The sequence below is a fragment of the Vidua chalybeata genome, chromosome 5 (genome assembly GCF_026979565.1).
Source record: "Vidua chalybeata isolate OUT-0048 chromosome 5, bVidCha1 merged haplotype, whole genome shotgun sequence".
NCBI classification, from domain to species: Eukaryota; Metazoa; Chordata; class Aves; order Passeriformes; family Viduidae; genus Vidua; species Vidua chalybeata.
In genome coordinates this window covers 37,598,780-37,620,938 of record NC_071534.1, presented here as the reverse complement: position 1 = coordinate 37,620,938, position 22,159 = coordinate 37,598,780, and the positions used below count along the sequence as shown (strand labels likewise).

Sequence of the window (22,159 nt, the reverse complement as noted above, 5' to 3'; positions counted from 1 at the left end):
TAGCAACACGCCCTAAGAGAAAGTTTGCCCTCATCATTTTTATAGGCCTCCTTCAAAGATCAAAAGGCTGCAATAAGGTCTCCCCAGAGCCTTCTCTTCTCCAGCCTGAACAATCCCAACTCTCTCAGCCTGTCCTCATAGGAGAGGTGCTGCAGCCGTCTGACAACTTCATGACCTTCCTTGCTCCAGCAGGTCAACATCCTTCTCATCTTGGGGGCACTGGATGCAGTACTCCAGGTGGAGTCTCATGAGAGCGGACCACGGGAGCAGAATCACCTCCTGCGGCCACTGGACCGGTTAATCCCGACTGTGCGAGCCCCTCCCCTGCTGCAAGAGCTAGAGCCGAGGGATAAGAGTGCTGCCTGCCGGCTCTAGGTGTCACTGTCCCCGCACTCTCAGACAGCCGCATCCAGCGGGGCGCCGGGCACCGCTGCCTGTGCGTAGGCGGCATAAAAACTGCGGCATCCCACACTTTTGATAGTGCAAATAATCTGCCGGGAAGCTGTGTCTTATAGAAATAGCTGAGTAAGAACATTTCCAGATACACAGAAAAATATGTTCATGGACTTGGCTCTAGTATTCAGAAGCACAATATGTTTTAAGAAGCTGGACAAACTCCCAGAAATAATTTTTATCCATGTACAGTAGTCCATTAACAATTTGTTTGCCTCTGCACTGGCCAATGCTATTCCAAATAAAAATGGAAAAGTTCAGAGAGCCAGAGGCTGATGTGGTGCTTTGTGAGAACTCAGTTCTATATTTTTGCATTTAGATCATAGAACCATAGAATAGTTTGGGATGGAAGGGACCTTTAAAGGTCACATAGTCCCATTCCTGTGCCATGGGCAGAGACAGCTTCAATTAGATCAGGTTGCTCAGAGCCCTCTCCAACCTGACCATGAATGTTTCCAGAGATGGGGCCCTGGAAACCATCAGCCACCTCCCTGGGCACACTGTGCCAGTGTTTCATTCTCATTGCAAAAAAAGTTCTTCCTTATATCTAATCTAAATCTACCCTCCTTTAGTTTAAAATCATTACCCGTTGTCCTGTCAAGGGTATGTTTGTCAAAGCAGCACCTAGTGTGCAAAGCAAAGAGAACTTGAGAGGCAGGCACAGAATCATGGAATAGTTCGGCCTAGAAGGGATCTTGTAAGGTCCTCTAATCAAACCCCCCTGCAATGAGCAGGAACATCTTCAACTAGATCAGGTTGTATTATTCAATTTTTCTGTCCCATCCTTCTGAGAGATTGTCACAAACTTCCCACCTAGATGGCTATGCACAGCTCACTATCTGCTCAAAGAGAAATCAATGAACCATGGCCCAAACCAGGGACAGTTTGGTCTGGATCATTTTAGGCATTTCATGACTACAGATCACTCTTTAAGGAATCAAACCAGGGAGTAGTCTGGATAGTTAGAAAATACTGCTCAGGAACCATTGTCAAGCCATGTGACCAAAGGAATCTCCATGCTAAATTTGTCAAGGAGCCCCCATATCCACTCTAGCCTGCCAAGAGCTTCTTCCCATGGCAGAAACCAAAATCAGCATAGCAAAAATTATTGAAAGGGTGCCCCAAAGCTGTGCTATGAGCAGGACGGGACCTTCAGGTTTGATTCACTCCAGAAGAAGGGCTGCCAGTAGACTGTTTTGAGCATGGTTTGCTGCTCCTTGCAGTGGGCAGATCATGCTGTAAGGTCCACTTCTCCCACATGTAATGAGGATGGCCCAAGGCTGCCTAGTGCAAGGGTTTTTTGAGGCAGAAAGGTGGAGAGGAGTTTTAAACTGACCACTTACCTAGTCACTAGATTATATCTGAGGCAGAATGTGTCAGTGCGTTATTACTTTTTGCTTCCAACACTGCTGAGTGTTAGAACACATACAAATTTCTTCATATTAAAGGTTATAGTAAATAAGCAAGAAATAGACATAAAAATAGCTGCTTATGTCGGAAGATAAACTATTCCCTAAAGTTCTCTCCCTCATATCCCCAGACCTTTGTACTCTGAGCTTGAAATAAACTTAAACCACCATTTCTTAGGAGTGGACTTGGGCTGATAGAGTGTGTGTTAAACATGGCAAAAAAGAACTGCACAATGGGATGTTGTCACAATGGATTTCACTTTTTCACAACAGTCTATTAGTGTTCTTTTACAGTAGAAACTGAAGTGCTCAATTCCTTCAACTTCTTTTTCCTTAGTAATAACCTAAATGTCTGGTTTATTTGGTCAAACATCAGGTTTAGTTTTCTCTTTTGTATCTCAGCTTTCCATTTTGTCATATCTGACTCAGAACTTTGTCCTTCCCAAGGATGCAATTAGGTTTAGCAGAATTGAATGCAAAGTTCCTATCTGTGGTGGAAATTAACATCCTAAATCAATTGTTTTTACTTTCTTTGTTTGAGAAATGGAAAAGTTTCTTCTCCTTATGTACAAAAAGTTTCTTGTCCTTAGGTACAAAATCCTTCTACAAATTCTCTTTCCTCAATTCCTCTCAACTATTGCATATGCTATGTTAGGTACTAAGTATTATAAATTAGCTATGTGATTCCCATGCTTGTGGGCTTTATTTTTAGAGTCTTGTGGAATGACAGAAACTATCAAAATGTATTTACTTGCTTCCTCCATTCCTTTTTTTTTTTTTTCTGCTGTGATATCACTACATATTTTATGACAGCTCTGCCTTTAAGCCTCTTTTACTCACAGAAGAATCAATCCCCCTCCCCAAGCTCTGTCTGTCATAAATCCATTGATAAAATCTCTGCCATTGAATCCCCATGGCTGAAGCTGAATGAGGGTTACAGCTCAGATGAGAGTCCTCACAGATGATGCTCTGCTTGGTCTCCACATGGCATCTGTTCTTTCATTTATCATCTGTGCCGGGGCAGGAGAGTTCAGTTGCACAGCTGCATGCTATGTGAGCTATTTCAGAGCACTGATGCTTTATGAAAGCAGCCTGCAGCCATCAGACAAGAAATTATACAGGTTTCTAACAGAGGAGAGACAGATGTCAGTGTGCATTCTCCTGTGGGAAGAATAACTAGTTTTATAAAAAGAGCACTGGCCCAGTTTTTGAAAGGTACAATGAGTGGCAGGGTTTGGTGCCCAAGTATTTCTGAGGAACTGCACACAAGAGTTGGTTTCATTACTCATCACTTCTTCCTTTTGGTAAAACCTGTTGACTTTGTACTATATCCTGACCATCATGGAAAGCTGCATTTAAGAAAAAAATGTATCTAAAGGTGATAATGGAAACACTGTATGAGATTGCTAAATGCACTCGGTGTAACTATTTCTTCTAAGCTTTCCAGGTGCTAGGGACTCCCTGAGAATGTCCTTTGTTGACAATACATAACCAGCCCTTGAACTCTCTTCCACGATCTCCAGGCTCAAAACAGGCAAAAATCAATGAAAAATGAAAAAAATATTTCTTTGGAGTATGGGAAAAATATAGTCAGCAAAAAGAATGCCACTAACGCTGTTAATCTCAGCCTAAACCTGAACATTTTCATATGACCTGAATATTTGGTCATATGTCAAGAAAAGTAAAGGAGAGAATACCTGTGAGATAGATGTTAACACACCAAAATCCCACTCCTCAGATGTCCATATGGCAAAGTCTCCCATTCATTGACAGAAAAGAAACATATGAAATCATGAAGCATAAGCATAAAAAAACAGAATAAATCCTGAGCACACCAGGCACCATCCTACCTTTCCTGGAGTCCCACAGGTTTCATTCTGAAAGGAGATGGACTGGCACACAGGGGAGGTTTGAGCTCAGGAACACATTGGCCTTGAGAGTCTACTACAACATTGATAACCTTTGGAGCCTGTTGAGGCTGGACCATGCTGTTGGAGGTCTTATACTCAGTCTGAGATGTCTGCAGGGGAAGGGGTGAGAGGTGGATCTCCTGCTTCTTTTCCTTCTCTTGCCTTAGTGACAACTGGATCTTCTCCTTTAATCTGTACAGAACCTACAGCAATAAAGAGGACAGATCAATCTCAATTACCTGGTAAACAAGGCAAGGAAGGTATCACAAATGCTGGATAAGATTGTTATACGTGGCATTCATTCCTAGAAGGTAAGTCACAAGTTGTGTTACACAGCATTTCCCACAACAAAATAAATATTTCCATTACATAAACTGCAGAGTGCACACGTGGGCAGTAGAGATTTTAACAGTTCTTACTCTGAGTCAGTACTTATTTGTAATACCTGCAGTAGTATTATTAAAAGAGCAAATAACACAGATTGGAAATTAGTTACAGAAGACATTGTGAGGAAAGAAATACTGGTAGAGTAACTGTAGAAGAAATTTTAAGCATTTTAACATAAGAAAGACAATGGCACAAAATAAAATAGATGTTTATGACTTAGCCAGATACAAGTCTCTAATTACAACAGCCTCAATTTTTTTTTTAGAGCAGATGTTCCTAAAAGCCCTTACTCATCTGGCACGGAGCTGATGGTTGAACAGACTAACTTCACTAGGTCACTTTGGTAACAGAAGGCTGCTATTACTCTAAAATACTCCTCCAGGTAGTGATAGGCTCCAATATCCTCAGAGAAACATTAACTATTCTGAAATAAAGCTGAAGTGATGAGTGGTCAATGAAGATACTTAACCATCTGTTCAGAAAAGTGTGCTTTATAATCACCAAGAAATTGACTTCTGAACACACTGTAATACCAGGATTATCTGTCCACATATTGCTTATGAATGTGGACATCCAGTATGTGCAACAAAAGCAGAAGTTGTACTGATCTTCTTCCATCAAACTCTACTGATGCTGCTGAACCCTGGCTTGGTGAGGGCAGGCAGGTAGCTTATGCTCAGTAATGTCACTCCAGAGGTACCCATGTTACACCTGTTTAACACATCTTATTTCTTTGGAGGGCAATGCAAAAAACAATTTCGGAGCCATAGCTATTCAATTTTCAAAACATGCCTTACAAGCTATGAAATTTATGAGAATTGTAAATATTGTGTGTGGAGATGGAAGGCACACAGTTTTTTGAGGGTGTCTGTAGGTACCCTTGTACTTTCCACTTTGGTTTATCTGTTCCTGTAAAGCATTTGATTTGGATCCTTAAGTAAGACAAAACCTAAACCAGAGCATTTTTTTTTCTCTGCAAGTCAGAAGTTCTTTGACAGCTGTTGCCCCTGCTAGCACCACATAAAAATCTATCACTCCCTAGCTTTCCAGTGATGACTAGATACATCTGATGGGTTTGTTTGTTCAAGGATTAGCAATAGAGGTTTAGCTGGGAAATGACCTAATGTCATTAGCAATACACATGTTAAACAAGACTTAGCTAGGTAAACCATCTGTTCATTCTGAAGGGTTTAGAATTACTAGGATAAGATCTCTTCCCCATAATTTTGCAGAAAAATAAGCCCTCTCGGGGGTACCTGTGAAGCAAGGGCACTGGTACCAATAAAGAAAAAAAGAGGGACTTGAAATATTTTAACTGTTTTTTTCTCCAGTGAGTGCTTTCAGCTAATTTGTTTCTGATAACCAGCAGATAAACAGCTCAGAGATTCATGGCCATGACAATGCTCACCATACCTTCTTGTCACTAATATGTTTTGACATAGTTTCACTCCCTGGGGACCTAAGGAATTATGGTTTTGACTTCTAAAATGTGGACAAGTATTATTTAATATACTATTTAATAATCTATTATTAAGACCCTAGGAAAGAAAGATAGCTTGACCCTAGCAGAAACCAAAAAAAAATCTAACCAACAACTTTTGATCTAAGCACTTACACTTTTCCTCAGAAAAGTGTTACAGGGCTATAACAGTTTTAATGAAGGTAAAGTAAAAAAACCAGAAATGGCAAAAATATAGTGACAACCCAATCTGCCACTCTGATACACATTAAAGGAGCTGTTTGTTAGCTTTACAGATTGCACACATCCATATATTATCAGATCCTGGCAAAATCTGAGACAGTGTCCATTTGCACAGTCTAAACAGTAGCATATGCAAAGATACAGGTTGGACCTGGGAGGAACAGGAACAGAAAGGGGAATGTCTGCAGAAAAGACCACAGCATAATAGCAATTCCATCTGGAAGGAATTCAAGGAGTCTACTAGTATTGACCTCTGCCCTAACCAGATCAGCTACACCCAAACTATTTCTGACAGATGTTTGCCTAAAATCTTAATGGGAGAAAATTCCCAAGCTTCCTCAAGCAATGCAATCCAGGATCTAGTGACACATATGATAGCAAAGATCTTTCTAATGAGTCAGCCAAATCACTGTGAAAATTCTTCTTCTTTTCCAGTCCCCAATGGAGAAAGTATTATCTTCTTCCTTACAACAGCCTTTGAAATCTTTCCATGTTTGAGAACTATCATGTTTGTGGTTGCTCCTTTTCCCCGTCATAAATAAACCGAATTATTTAATATCCTCTGTGTGTCTGATCACTCTTGCATCTCCTTCCTCCTATAATTGCCTGAAATTTTTCACAAATGTGGTAGAGAGAGACAATAGAAAATGAGTAAGACATGACAGTCAAATTACCATAGCAGAGCTGAATTCATAGAGATCATATCCTCTTTTATATATCCCAGGGTAAGAAGTGTATTTTTGCAACATTGATGTTGCTTATCTCCTTATCTACTTCTGTGATACTGCTGGAACCTTTCCTACAGAACTGTTGTTTTGCCGCATATTTCCTACATTGTATTGATGCACGTGATTAGAGCTCTTGTCCCTGCCAAGCAGTATTCTTGTTCTTTCCCGTCTTTTCTCTGGCACCCTAAGAACAGTTGAAGTTCTGATACTGTCATACAGAATGCTTACAATTTCCAATATCGTTGATGCATTCCAGATAAATAATGAAAATATTGTGGGTACCAGGACAAGGACAGTCAGCATTTTTTATACTCTTCCAGTTAAATAGTCAGTAATGACCAAAATATCTCTTCTCCAAAACAGATGGTAGAGAAGAAGAGATTTCTAGAGTTATCCTCCTCTTTTTGAGTGAAATGGCATGGAGAGATGGCAACAACAAGATAGTAGAAATTAAATAAAGCAACAATTTCCTGTGATAAAACAAGTGCTTTTCAAATCTTAGGGAGCCTTTAAAGATGAAATAACATTTTGTTATAAATTTTTGTGAACATTTGTATAGCTGAACATTTTTAATTACTTCAGATTAAACATGCTTTCCATCTTAAGGTTGTAAGTGGTTTAAGAAAATTAAATGTGTTTGAGAGCAGAATATCTTAAAAGATCCCAAGATACCGTGTATTCATAAATGCTGATAATTGTCAGAGAATTCAGTCAACACTTGTATGTGTGCACTACAGAAGTATCACACAATTTAAAGAAGGAAAACATATAAGATACAACATTGGACAAAAATGCAAAAATTACCCTACAGAAGTCAGTAGTGGTATAGTGTTCTTCATCTTCTCTGTGACCATTGCACTTCTCATATTCTAACATATTAGAATTGTGCCCAATGCTCAGAAACCTGGCCACTGAGCTCATAAAATGTGAATGGAAAAGTTGCTCAAAAATATTATTCCTTCATGTACTTACTAGTTATTTCAGTTGAATATTTGTGTATTTGATACACAAATACCAACACACACTTTAACAACTGTACACTGACATGCATTCTATCAATGTAGTGTTGCTTTTACTATCGAATAAAACTGAAATAAAGGCAGGTAAGAGGACTTCAGGGATCCTGAGACCTAAGAAGGTTGAGAAGTCATCATTCATGTCCCTACACAGTTACCCTGTAGATTTAAGAACCTGTTATTTATTTCTTCAGCTTCCTTCTAGTTACATTCTTCATTCAACTCAAAATACATCAAGAAATGTGACTCTTCAAACTTTGGTTTCCCAGCATATGAGTGACCAATTCTTACCTTGGACTTGAGTTTCTACTGGGCTTGACCCTATCCTTAAGACTAAGAAAAGCATGAAATAAAAAACAAAATAAAGGTAAAAGGGAAACTTACCATTAAACAAGTCACTAGAATGACAAAGATGCTGAGAAATATGACAACTGCATAAAATCCTTCTTTGCTCCAGATTTTGTCTGCTTCATGCTGGCCTTGCAAAACATTTTTCTTTTTTAAGCAATGAAACAGAAACAGAAAGAGAAAAAAAAATTATAGAATGGCATGTGCAGATTAAATAGTTCTCGTTGGGCATTAATCACTCTCCTCAGCTTTGCCAGCGTTGAAATTCCACAGCACATGGCATGACTTTGAACACTGCTATTGGCACCCCCTGCCCACGCCCAGTCCATGGAGCAGAGCCACCCCGCATTCCCAGCACTGCGCAGGGATCTATGGTCCTGTGTCGCTGCCCAGAGGACTCTCCACCAGCCGTCACACACTGCCTGAAGGCAAAGCAAACAAGACCCAGTGCCTTTCCTGGAAACCACCTGGCTGGTCAGGTCCAAGGGCTGTGCTCCCACAAGGCCTTTGGGAAGCACGGGCCCGGCCTCTTTCTTCCCAGTGCGTATCTCCAGCCCCAGCACCCACACGCCAGCCTTCCCAGTGTTTGCACCTGACACAGAGCAAAGAGCAGGTGACTTGCTGGTTTCCCTTCATGAGCTGGGAAGCCCCCACACTGTCACCTCTAGATTACATGCACAAATACATAAAAAATATTGATTTTGCTGAAAATAATCTCATTATCTGTCTAGCTATAATTCTGATTATGCTTAATCTCATTATCTTTGGCTTCCTGCCGATTGAACATTTCTGAAGCAGCTGTGCATGCTAAAATTTCCAGAACTCCTGGGGAACTCCTGGGGATTATGAAATAATAATGATTGTAAAGGCATTTATTTTTGTCTTTATTGCAGCACTGGGACTTGGTTGGACTATTAAATTACCAGAATTTTACCATGTTTTCAAATAGAGATTTTGTAGCAGAAACGAAGTATATGTACCCTTGGTCTAACTGCAATATATTATTTAGAATAAAGTATGTTGCCTGATGTTTCTGGGACCACAGTTCAGTAGACATTGCCCTTCCAATTTTCAGCTACTTGCTTTTTTTTTTTTCTTAATTGTGTCTTTTCAGTAGAGTTCTCAGACTGAGTAAAACCAACTTTCTAAAATTCTGGTTTCCATTGTAAATGGTCAAGGTCTCTGTGTTTCCCTCTCACTGAAAGTCTCTAATGGCTTTAAATAAACTACTAGTTTAAATACTGAGCTGTCTTCCCATCCCATTGTGGCCTTTTTCCCTCTCTGGGGATGTTGTGTTTATCACAGAGAAAAGAGTTCTTCCATACAAAGATGAGTGGCTGCTCAATGGGCATGCATAACTGCAGGGATGCTCTAATACTTTGCTTAGCCACCCATTAGCCTGCTCTTTTGCACAGCTAATGTATCAAGCCAACTTTGTCTTCCAAAAAGGCAAAGCCTCCCAAAATCAAATCTCTTCAGCCTCGCAAAAACAGAAAGTCTGGATGATGATGAATTCATGTGGGAAAGCTTCCTGAGGAGTGGGAGATCATGGCCTGAGGAAGGGAACAAGCTGACAAAAAATGCTGGGTGCTGGATCCCGATATAGTTTTCATGGTCCTCCTTTCAGCACAGGATTAGGCAAGGCGTGTTTTGAAAAGAGTAAGGACAATGCAAGACAATTCACAGATACAATTGCCACAAAATGGAAACACTTAGAGAGGAATTTGGTAGCATGGCTAATTTATAGAGACTTGCTTGCTTGAAGAAATGCTCATATTTAACTGGGAGTTGACAGCTTTAGAATGGAAAGTGAAATAAAGAAGAGTTTTCTTTGGAAGTAATAGTCCTGGGGACCAGAATGGAAATCCTTCAGCACAACTACAGAAACTAATCTTGTAAAATTAGTATATTTGTGTGTGTGTGTAATTATGCATCGTTTCATGGTCTCAGCTTTAAAATGTTGCAGGTATTGACAGTTTAAAAAGGCTTATAAAGTGTCAGTTTGATGTTTAATGAGCAACTTAAAACCCAGGGCTTTCAAAGAGAAGCTGTAAATCTTACCTGCAAGATTTATATTTCTGCAAAAATTGTTCCTAGACATAATTAAACACTGCTGCTACTGTAGTGGGGTACAGCTCTCTATGCAATCTGCTACCTCAGCACAGCAAGGTCACTGCTGTGCTCATGGCACAGGACTTGGGTCCCAATACTGGCTCAGAGCCCAAACTTGCAGCTGCTCCACATCCAAGACTGCTCCCATTGAGCTCCATGGGAATGCCATGGTGACAGCAGCAGCTGCAGCTGTGGCCTATTAGCTGTAAACTCAATGTTTGACCCTGAGTGGGTTACCTGATGGCTTTCCGGTGTTTCATAGCTCTCTGGAGGAAATTTAGATAAAAAGCAGGAGCTAAAGGAGAATTGGCCGTGCTGACCTTCTGTAAGTGAGTAAATGGGATGGTTTAATACCTCTTTACTGAAAGGACAAATACACTAAAAAGTAAATTAAGAGTTCATAGGATTTTTAGTCAAGTGGATGAGAGACTTATATAAACTTTAATTCAATGATGTTACAAAACTTTTAAAATATTTTATAATAGACTTCATACTAATAACAGACTGAAGAGAATAAAAGAAGAGAAGACTTTAAGAGAAGTAATCTCTATGATGTCTGTCTAGTGCTATGTGTGTTCAGGACAAGTCTTTGCCTGATTTGTCTTTCTAACAATAATGTTCAAGGAATATTAACAAATGCTGTAAAAAGGGTAAAAAAGTATACCACAACTTAAACTTACTTGACATACCATTTTGAAACACTTTAGTAGTACCTTCACCTACTCAAGAAAATCTCTCTCCCGTATCTAATTGGTGGAGAGCAAAATTATTGCTTAAGCTGCTTCCTAATGACAGAAGCTGTGACTTGCAGTAACTGAGTCATCTCACACCCACGATAAGGAATTGCTTTTTGAAACCTCAATGCAGATCATTCAGAACTTTGTTCCTTTGTCTGGGAAAACTGATAAGAGGGATAGCAACTGCCACGCTCGCTACAAATTGCTGACGCCCAGAAAGAAAGCTAATAGGATGGCCAAATGCAAGGCAGAAATGAGAGGATTCTTCTTCTTCAGATAGTTTTTAAGGAATAGGCTTGAGGATATACTCAGACTAATTTGCAAAGATCTGCAGCTAATAAAACTGGGGGAATATCAGAGCAGATGGAGTAGCCACTCAGGGAGCACTAGATCCTAGAGCAAACAGGGAGGAAGGCGTCATTTCCTAGTATTTCCATTACCTAATGAGTCTCCAATAAAGCAAGTTTTTCAGACAGAATGAGCCAGGTTAATTTAAACTGTTTGAATTCAGCATAATTCAGTGTGTGGAAGAATCAAATATATTCTTACAATGCCATTCAATCACTAACCTTACTGAAGAGTGCCTGCACACAAGGGTATCTGCTGAACTGGAACAGATGTGTTTTTTCTAAACAGTTTTTATAAACTTCTTTTTAAAGACACTAAAAATCCACTATGGCTTTTATGGTCTTATTATGGGAAAAATAGTGGAGTATTTCTACAAGCAAGTAAAATAAGGAGCCAATTTTTGATAATAAGAAGGGAGACATTGACCTGAAGTAGTCAGTGTAAAATCTGTGACTGAAAGATTCTGCTGCAGTATCGGGACCTGCCAGAAAAGGTAAATTTTCAGTAGAAAACAGGTGAATTTGCAAATTGGGTCAGTTAACCCCAATTAGTCCTTTGGGCTGGAACACTAATGAGAGCATAGCAAGCTATAGTTCTGAGCTCAGAGGAAAGCTTACAGGGTGCTGGGGGTAGAACTCAAGATCAAAAAGGGTTCATGGAAGTTCACACTGAATAGCTTTGTTTTTTTCTGCTATTTTAACTATGTTAGCTAAGGCACATTAGGAAAGGCTGCCAAGAAATCACTTCCACCCCCAATGAAAACATGTAGGAATGTGTGTGACCTCTCAGGCTCACAGGACACTGGATAATAGCCACTTAATCATGTCTCCCGTGACAAAGTCACCCCAAAAGCTCTAGCTTAGCTACATGTGTGATGAAGTGCTGTGATTCCACATCCACACTGGCAGACAGCAGGGCTCCTGTTTCTGTTGGGTGCTCTGGATGCAGCTGTGCAGGTTTTACACTACAGCTGCCTTGCCTGATCACCGGAGCATGTCCTTGTGCTCTGCTTTGTTCCCAGGTACCTCTGTCAGTCCAGGCTGTTGTAATTTCTAAGATATTGGTTTTGATCACTTGTCCTTTACAGCAACTTACAGTTTCTGTATACTTTAAGTGCATGATTGCTTCCTTTGATTTCTTCTCTAGTATACTAGATAGTATACTAGAGGCATACTTCATACTTCATAAGGCAACCTATTTGTGGAAGGAGGCTGTAATGCTACATTTTGGGATTGCATAATATTGGTATGAACTCTGGAAATTTCTCCTTCAGTGACACATTTCTAGCTGGCAGTTGGCTTAGCTCTCAAAACATAGTAACCCTTATTTTATTTAGTATATCTTCAGTTATTTTTGTCATTCAGAACCACTTCAAGTTCTCTTCTAGTAAATTCTGAAATCCAGTAGTATTTTATTTTAATCCAAGCAATTTAAAGACATGAGGAAGCCAGGATTCCCACACCATAATAACACAGACTGCCTAAGTGACTGAGTTTAGTCCTACCATCAAGCACCAATTTGGTGCTTTGTTCTGGAGAAGTCTGCTCCTGACTGTGGTACATCCCATGGAGCAGAACTCAGTCTGAAATCCCACTTCAGACACAAACTTTAGACCACAATAAAAGAGCAAATGCTACAACTATGATAAGCCACTGAAAAGTCAAGGAGATACGAAAGGTATAGATAGTGCCCTTAAATGGCAAGGACTCCTTTACATTTACACATTCCCACTGGTACACATCTCATTCTATACCAGGCAGCAAAGTACTCTCGTGGCTCCTACAGCAAAGACATATAGCGAAACTGCTCTTTCAGCAACTGCAGAATAAGAAATAATGTAATTTTGAGACAGGCAATTTACTTGAAAGTAGATCAAGTAGTGATCAATGCATCAGCAGATGTGAACAAGCAAATTATTTCTGTAATGACTGGAAATGTAGTTCCAGGTACTGATATCCACTGGGATTTTTGCTGTTTGTGGTACAGTATGGGCTGAGACTTTGAGCAGAGGAGTTTTCCATGTAGGCTTTCCTACGTAATCTTGGTAAAATTTCTTTGGACAGGCTAATCTCCCACAGCATCCCCTCTGGGGATCTAGTTTACACTAAACCTTGTTAAAAAGGGTCAACCAAGCAATCTCAGGAGAAGTGCCCCACAGATGTGATGAATTGCCTGTCAAACATATCTCTTTTTGTTTACCATAGAGAGAAAGCCAGAAGATTTTCAAGACTTGGGCAGCTCATACTGAAAATAGCTGAAAAAGGAGACAAATTCCAGCCCTAGCACCTCTGTGTCCGCCACCCACCTAGAAAGATGAGAGTAACGCTTCCTTTGTGCACAGATACACTGATAATGCAGATACAACACTGGTTGTGAAGCATTCATACTTTTGGTAGAAGAGTGTACACTTTTAGCTCATGATTTAATCGGGATTGATAGCTCAGGAGTACACACACAGAGCATTTTACAATGGGTAAAATAATGCGTCAAAGCTATGTAAGGCTTTGTATAACAATACCTTCCTTCAAAGGTTTGCCTGTTTTGTTTGAGTTCACTGTTACTTTGTTTGGAGCAATTTCTTCTTAGAGCAAGTTGAGGGAAAATAAGTGGCTGGCAGCTGACCAAGTAAAGATTGTATGTTGCTGTTTCTTAGATGTTGTTTACTGTGTAGTCTTAAACATGTAAACTATTTATTTGGATCCATAAGGATTAATTATTAGTGTAAAGCTGCATTATCTTTCAGGATCAATGCCTTAGCTGTATAATCTGCTATCAATTAAAATATTAAAAAAATCTCTTGTGTCTCCAACAGTATTAGGAGTTAAGAGACTGCACAGCTTTCATTCTAATAATCCTGTTCTAAATTATTATCTACATTTTTTCCCAGAAAGAAAATACAAATATCTGAACACTCCAGATTATTGAAATGTATCTAGCTCAAGATGAGCTCTTGAGTTCAAGGTTTGGTTTTTTTCCAGCATCTCTTCACAGCTTGATGACATTTCTCTGTTCATATATTATTCAAATAAGTTCTTGCCCCATGTCTACCCGAAGTGTTATTTGTAACTGAAGTACTAGCAATAGATAATTGCCTCTATCCCAACTGTCAGACTCTTGTGCTTCAGATACAAAGGAAATCCTGACCTAATGGAAGCTTCACTCACGTTGCTGATGGGTGATATAAAGACTTGATTTGACATTTGGAAACCACTGTTTTGCTATGTTTTGTATTAGAGCAGCTAAAACTTGAGAATCTGAATTTTGATAGTGGCAGGTTGCTGTAGTAGAACATGAACTGGCCTTGTTTTATATATATATATATATATATATATTTTTTTTTTTTTTTTTTTTTTGGTAACAAAGACATCTAGATTCTTAGAATACTTAAAACAAGCAAAACAATTTCTAATCAGTAGAAATACAGGTAGGCATAACAGCCCAATGGCTCAAACACCAGTGTCTCAAACACAGATTTGGAAACAGGAACACAGGAACTTTTTTATCCATAGAGGGAAACATAGCTCATCAGAGTATTTAAATTTTTTTCCCACTTTTTTGGACACGGACACCTCCTCTGCCAAATTGGGAGTTTCCACTGAAAATCTTGATTCTTGACAACATGATTGAAGGGGTCTAGCCCCAAACTGTATGCTGAGGGTCTTTATATGTACGTAAGGGCTTCAGGTAAGACACTAAATAAAATGCAGTGTGATATGGTCATGTCCATGAGCTCACTGGCTTTTTACCCTTAAGGCTTTTGCTTTCTTTCATTCTCTGGGCACAGTTTAAATGGTTGGCCCAGAATTAGATGTCCATCTCACTGATAATATCTCAGACAAGCTGTGGAGATGATAATGTTATCTCTGCTTTGAAATGGATTTTTTTCTTCCAAAAAATGGATGAAGTCATACAAATAATAGCTACAAGTTTTATTTTTACCCTCTTTTTGGAGCACATAAAGAAAATAAATCTCTTGCCAATGCTAAAAATAGAAAGAAGCATAGGTAGGTGTGATGTACAGATTCAGTTTTTCAAAATCATGTCAGACAAAAGTTACATGGGTAGTAATGGTGACACCCAATATCTGCATTCCATTTATCTCTCTGTTGAAATTGTTATATCTTCTTACCCTGGTTAATAGACTGGAATTCCTTATGTCCATTTCCTTTAAGGCAATTAGTGCATGCTTAGGATCTAAACTCTGATTTCAATGGTAGCTCATCTGTGCGAGGAGGACACGGATGTTAAAGAGTAAATAGCCTAATAAAGCACTACTAAAGTAATTTAACAGAGCTAGTTGGATGGGGCTCTGAGCAATCTGGTCCAGTGAAAGGTACAACAGTCCATGGCAGAAGGGTTGTAACTAGGTGATCTTTAGAACCCTTTCCAAGCCAGACTATTTGAGGATTCTATGATAATTGTCTTACACTAGCAATGCTCTCTAAGCCCATACATTTTCTGCCTCATGCTTGAGAACCTCAGCTGGAATACTACCACGCATGTAAGTGCCTAATCTGTATCAAAATAATACAGGTTAGAAAATTGATAACCAACCTCAGGGGAGACTTCTGTTATTCCAAACTGGGATAAACTCTGATGCAAAATGTTGATATTAAGGGAACGCAGTACTTCTTCAGATGGGAGCGCCTCAGAAATTCCTGGTTTTGTGTTCAGTGGGGACACAAACAGTTCCACACAGTTCTTCTTCCCCTAGGGAAAAAAAAAAAAATCATAGGAGGGGTCTGGCATTAATCTCTGCTGTCTGTAGATTGCAACTATAATTCCAAAGACAAAAAGCATGGAATGTAAGGGTTCCAACCTGCTCTGTGAGCACATCATATGTTTTGCCTGTCTCTGTAAATCCCAGCAGACTGTGGAAGAAAATGCAAATCCTGTATGTGGGCATAAGTGCTTTGTCTCAATCAATATTGACAAGGTAGACTTTTCCCAAGTCTAGTATCATTAAACAATCAATGTAACATAGTGATAGGAGGAGCCATGGGATGGGGTCAGTGGCAATGTGCCAGCAGGGATTTTAGCAGATAGTTCATCTGAGCTGAGCCAAAATAGGAATGCTTAGCACAGTGCTGTGATATTTGGAAATTACTTTCTAGTCTCTTTTCAACCCATGGCAGACATACCACAATAAAGTCCTCTTAGTTGACTGCAGTGCAACTTAATATGGGCCAATGATATTAAAGGACCAGGGAAGTTTTGTTAGCACTTAATGGGTAACCTGAGAATGTCCACTCCCTTATCTATTAATTCTTGCCCTGGTGTCTTTGATGCAGTCCTGGCAGCCTAAGAGGGTCTTTATTAGAAATGTCAGTGATGCCCACTCTGTTTCAAGGTAGCAAAAGGAAAGAGAGTTTCTCTGTTGTGATAGACTTGAACTGCACATGAGACAGCTCTGATGTCCAAACAGGATGTGGGAACCTCTCTCCCCAGGGCTATGACCAGCATAGCTGACACTGGAGCAGAGTCCAGATCTGGGGGATTCCACACACATGAGGTAGGCATGGAGCTGCTCCCTGCATTGCTGCCTGGGCAGGCAAGAACCTCACCAATCTGGTTATTTGCTATTCATCATTATGGGATGGGAGAGATCAGCTCAAACTGGGATAATCTTGATTTCCCCCACCTCCTTTCCATCACCTTGAATGTGCATCATTATCTCTACTGAAGTGAAGAAAAATATATCTTTTGCTATTCTTAAAATACCTTTGCATAAAATCCTCTTTGCATAAAATACTCCTTGCATTCAAAATAGAGCTGCACAGAAAGGGACTCTTTTGAACATGTTTGCCCTAAATCTGTCCTCTGTGCTCTCACATGTGCTGCTGGTCCATCTGCTCAGTAAGAATGGTAAGGATACTGGCTCCTGGTAGGAGCTGAAGAAACTCACTTGAGGCTGGGCTTGTACTCAGTCTCTGACATGGGAAGGGGACTGCTGCTGTGCGCAGGTCACAGACATCAGGCAAGGCTTGGTGGGTATGCAGTATTCCCAGTGTTTTGTGCCTCCTCTGTTTATGAGTTTCTATATCCCACTAAAGGACTTTTATGAGAGGAGGATGTCCTGGAAAGGTTAAGGAGACGCTGGAAATACAGAGTTAATATTTCCTGGCACACTGTGTGTTGTTACACGTAAGAGGTTAGCAGGATGTGCCCATCCACATCCTGGCTTCCAGACTCCTGGTCACTTCTGAGAGCCACTCACTTGAGAGGGAGTCACCTCACCTCACTTCAGTCAGCACAGAGGGACTGGCATCTCTTAATCCATCCTAATATAATCAGGACAGATCTCAATGCCTCTTCTACTGCAGTTACCATCCTCTCTACTGCCTTTACAGGGAGCCTAGATGAGTAGTTTAGAAACAACACACTGAAACAAAGCAAGATGAATTTTAATGTTCTCTGCTTGCTTGCCAGCACTCTGTGTGAGAGGAACTGTGGGAAAAGTGGGAATAATGTCTCCTAAGGTGTATTTGTCTTCATTGCAAATTTTGACTGTGTGTGATTTTTAGAGCAAATGGGGGAAAGTTCGCTTGCTTTCTTACATAGCTGAAATATTGACTCAGATAACTTTTACAGGTGTTGAAAAGACTAAGTAAATAATAGTACTGTATTCTGGGCTATATGCAGATGCAAAATAACATCTCTTCCCTTAAATCATAAATGAGAGGAGAAAGCAAAAAGCAGTGGAGCCAGTGGGAAAATAAACAGCATGTTTCTTCTGGTTATTTACATAATTCCTAAGGAGCATAGTAAGAAAGATACTGTATATATTGAAATACACATCTCAGACTCCAAAACATTTCTCATTTAATTGTGCTTTTCTCTGCATATGTCTTTAAACTTTTCATTCTGGTCAGTGCAGGGGACAAATGAAATTTAGCATCACTTGTCATGAATGAGTGAGATTCCTAAAGAACATGGAAAGGGCTGCAGTGCATTCCTATTGATCCTTCTCACTGCATTTTTTGTAAGATCTTTTCTGACAGAGACATTTCTTGAAGGAGTTTTATAATCCTTTTTGATGTATACAATCCTATCAAGTTTTCAAGGAAAAAATACTTTTATGCTAAACTTGTCAGATTTCTTCCCTAATATTCAACCTGCACGTAGAATAAAAAGCCTCTTCTTCCCTCTGCAAAGTGAATCAAAGGCTAGCAATACACACATGATACTGGGTTTTCTTGCTTCATGGTACAATTGTCATAAAAAGACAAAAGTGTTTTTAAGTATGCATACACAAAAAAAAAAAAACATACAATGGCAGTTGATTAAAAAAAATCTTTTTTTCTAGAAGCAAATTTATCGCCATCTTTTGCCAGTAGGATACCGTAGTCTACAAGATCATTTCTGAGGACAGATTATTATAGCAGAATAACAAAGCATGAATATTAATATTGTAGATGACATTTAATTTACTAATGGAAAGTCTGAGGATAAATTGTGAAGATGCCTTTGAAAGGATGAATCACATGTATTTTTTGAGCAATATTCAACATTTGAGAAACAAAACATGGATAAGGTGTGAACATGAAAAAGAATTTCATTTGAATGAAAACTAAGGGATAAGCAATCTGTTTATGAATAGGACAAAAAAGAGATTTATCTGGTTTAGCTGAGAATGGTATATTTTCAAAGGAAAATGTAAATAATTTTGTAATGGGGATCTATTTTTCTGTAGTGCAGTTGAAGAAATGGTATTATAAGTACTTTTTTGTCCCATTTAATTGCACTCTTCCATAGTGACAGGAAACTTAATTTAAGAGAACTTACATAAATAGGTACACTTTAATACACACAGACTTTTGGTACTTACAATGAGTCTGTTGATATGAACTTGCTGAGGTAACAGTCCCAGTGCTGCTGCCACTCCTTGGCGAAATATACGAAGCAATGTGATATTCAGCTTGTTTACATCCATTTGCAGTGTCTGAAAAACAAAATCAGTTCAAATGAACTCCTTGTCCAAGACATTTAATTCTAAAGCTGACTGATCTCTGGGGCTTTTCACTAATTGTGGTTGGGTTTTTTTATCCTGTAACAATAATCTGTATAATCTATGTGCATCACAATACATAATAGGTCCAAAGGTACATTTCAGTACCTTAAATGCTATTCATTCGCAAAGTGCCACCTTTGCCCAAGTACACTCGGAATGGGTTCTAGATGCTTTTGGCTTAATTCCTTGGGCAAGTCACAGTGTTAAAGATAATACAATTACTACCTTAGAACTGAAAGTTTAGCATTAAACATCAATGCATCCTTAAAGAATGAGATGTTTGCACAAGGAAGATTCTTTTGGAATACTGTCTTAGCATATCTCCCTGAAGGTGAAGAATAAGTCAGACATAGTGAAATCATACAATTTTAATTTTGATTAGAAGTTTCTGAGATCAGAAATGAAACATTCTGAATACATTCCCCATGTTTGAATTTCCTAACGCTTCCTCATCCAAGTCAGGATGAGACAAACTGTAGAACTGAAGCATTTTCTTTCCCTTAGTTAGAATTATAGTGAAATGTAGAAGTTTCCACAAGTTCAAATAATTTTTGTGAAGTCAGTGGAATTTTACCCAAGAAACAATTTAGGTTCAAATCTTCTGTGTCCAAGAAAACCCAGATATTGGGGCTTCACATGATGCCTGATAGACAGTACTTCCCTGTGGTACTTTGGGGTCTGCTTCTTTGCTTTCATATTCCTTCTGCAGACAATGTGTAGTGGAGAAGAGAGGAAAGATGACTATATCAGACAGCCACAGGATTCCAATGCTTCTGGCAAATTCTGACTTAGGAAGTTGCTAAGTTCAGCCTGAGCCAGTTGACTCAAGATAAAAAAGATTTTTATTTTAAATTTCCTATTTAGAACCATGGGCCAGCTTCCTGCTCTGAGGAACCAAGCAGGTATTCTTCCTTCCTAACCAGAGTTGCATAAAGATAATTTAATATCCGTGGGTCAGATATCACACTGGGAATATGGTTACGGTTCAGAAAGAAAGGAAACATTTATCTCAAAGAAAAGCAACATCACACATTTTGACTGTTGTTCTTTATCACTATTTATAGGCTATAATGTAAAACCATAAAATATTTGCTTTTCTTTTTCACTATCAATTTGATTTTTCTGTCAGTACTAAGTGTTTTTCTTTCTTTTCCTCCCTTTTTCTCATTTTTTTTACACTACTGGGATTGTCAGGTCTTGATGCATGAGACCTGCTCTTACCACACACCTGAGCTCTAATTCAATTGGAAGTATTACAAGATTCTTCCACTTAAAATACCCTTTCTACCCTGGCATTTTCAAAATGTAAAATCTTCTTCTTTTTGCTTCTTCTTGAATTTGACAGGCATCCTCAATGGTTACAAAACTGCTCCAACTTTATCACTGAAATAGAGAGATGTCCTGACAGGGGACATGTGGAGGTCTAATAGATGTGAGCACTTTTTCTTCTCTAGCCCAGACTTCTTCCCAGAATTTTCTTCTCATGGAACACCAGACAAGAATTGGTTTGGAGCTTTGAAGCTGTCACTACACTGAGACAGCCTGGTCTGAAGGTCTTGAGTAAATGAGAAAGGGAGCTGCTCCTGAAATAGAAAGACTGTCATGAGGGTCCCTGGAGATACATTAGGATGGCATAAAGAGTGTCCAAGCTGGTGACCCTGAGTTATGGGGTTAATAATAACTGTTGTTACTGAGCAAAATTAGCAGGCATAAAATCAAAATACATTCATTTAAAAATATTTGAGCCAGGTATCATAACACATTAATAGAGATATTGTTAAATAGTGTGTTAATACCTCACTGATAAAGGGATGGAAATGAAACAGCCAGAAAAATATCTAGCTTCAGAGGAAATAGAAGACCTTAAAGAGCCTATAAAAATGTAATAAATTCTCATAGATTTAGTATGCTGGGATTGTGATTCATCATATCCAGGCACAGTAAAATGTGGTGAAACTCCATTATCTTCAGGAGAGTCACATTTCCACCTACCAGGTCTGAATTCAGTCCACTGTGCTCTTTAACAAACATTCATCCAGAGCTGTAGTGTGTGTGTCTCTGTAACAGGTACATTGTCCTTCATGGCCCTGGGGGAAGCCTGAAGACCCCAGCTGTCTGTCAGTCTGGCATCAGCCTGCTTAAAAATCTCACCTGGACTTGTACAGAGATTACAGGATCCTTTTAAAAACTTCCTAAGAAATTTGCCCTTAAGCCTTATTTCAGGATGTATCTTCTGCAGCCATAAAGATTTTTTCTTTTCTTTTTTTTTTGACTTTTCATCCCAAAAAAAAGTCCAAGAAATATCTAAGAAAGAAGCAACTCACATTGATTATAAGAACCTTGCTTTGCTGCTTACTGAAGGGATCTGCTTCTCCTTTTCTGGGGTCAGTGTGAATCTTAGCTCCTTGGCAATTATAGCAAAAAATTAAGTAAAAGAATTACAGGTCACCTTTTTCTACTTCAGACAGCACAAGGGAGTTCATTTGACTCTTCCTGTCAAAAGGAAAGTAAGCAATCCATAATCTGTCACTTTAGGAATGGAATTTCTAATTCCATCAGTGAAAGGTAATTTACATAAATGTTTGCTGGAATCCCAAGAGCACCTACTTTAGAGTGAGGAGAACATTACAAATATGCTCTGTGCTCTCTATTATCCTGTTTTAGTATTGTATTCATAAAAGCATAAAGCAGAAGTGGACTAGACTGGATATGTATCAATTCATTACACTGTGGAGAACTCTGGGCGCTTACAGTAAATGACAGAAACAGAGCAGGATTACAGTCTTTTCCCAAGTTCCTTCTGACAAGATCACAGCTAATTTATATTTATTCAGCATAGGCATTGGGTCTCCTCAATAACAACAACGTTATCAGACTGGTCTGGGATGAAGGCAACACTTGGGGGCATTATATTCTTGACTCTGGCATGTGCCTCCTGAAGGTGACTGAAATTTAAGTCTGACCTGAGGGTGTGGTGTAAAATTGCTTTTCTGCAAAT

The 22,159-nt window shown here is 39.2% G+C and overlaps 1 protein-coding gene across 3 annotated transcripts in view; it reads right to left on the bottom strand.

The window, feature by feature from the left end:
- Window positions 1-22,159, bottom strand: part of PTPRR (protein tyrosine phosphatase receptor type R) — a 138,229-nt gene that overhangs the window by 49,774 nt on the left and 66,296 nt on the right. For all 3 annotated transcript variants that reach the window (XM_053942778.1, XM_053942779.1, XM_053942780.1), the window contains exons 3-6: window positions 18,979-19,092; window positions 15,705-15,860; window positions 7,990-8,100; window positions 3,713-3,975 (exon numbers count right to left, since the gene is read on the bottom strand). In XM_053942778.1, the coding sequence (XP_053798753.1) occupies window positions 3,713-3,975; window positions 7,990-8,100; window positions 15,705-15,860; window positions 18,979-19,092 (644 nt within the window). The remainder of the gene's footprint in view (window positions 1-3,712; window positions 3,976-7,989; window positions 8,101-15,704; window positions 15,861-18,978; window positions 19,093-22,159) is intronic.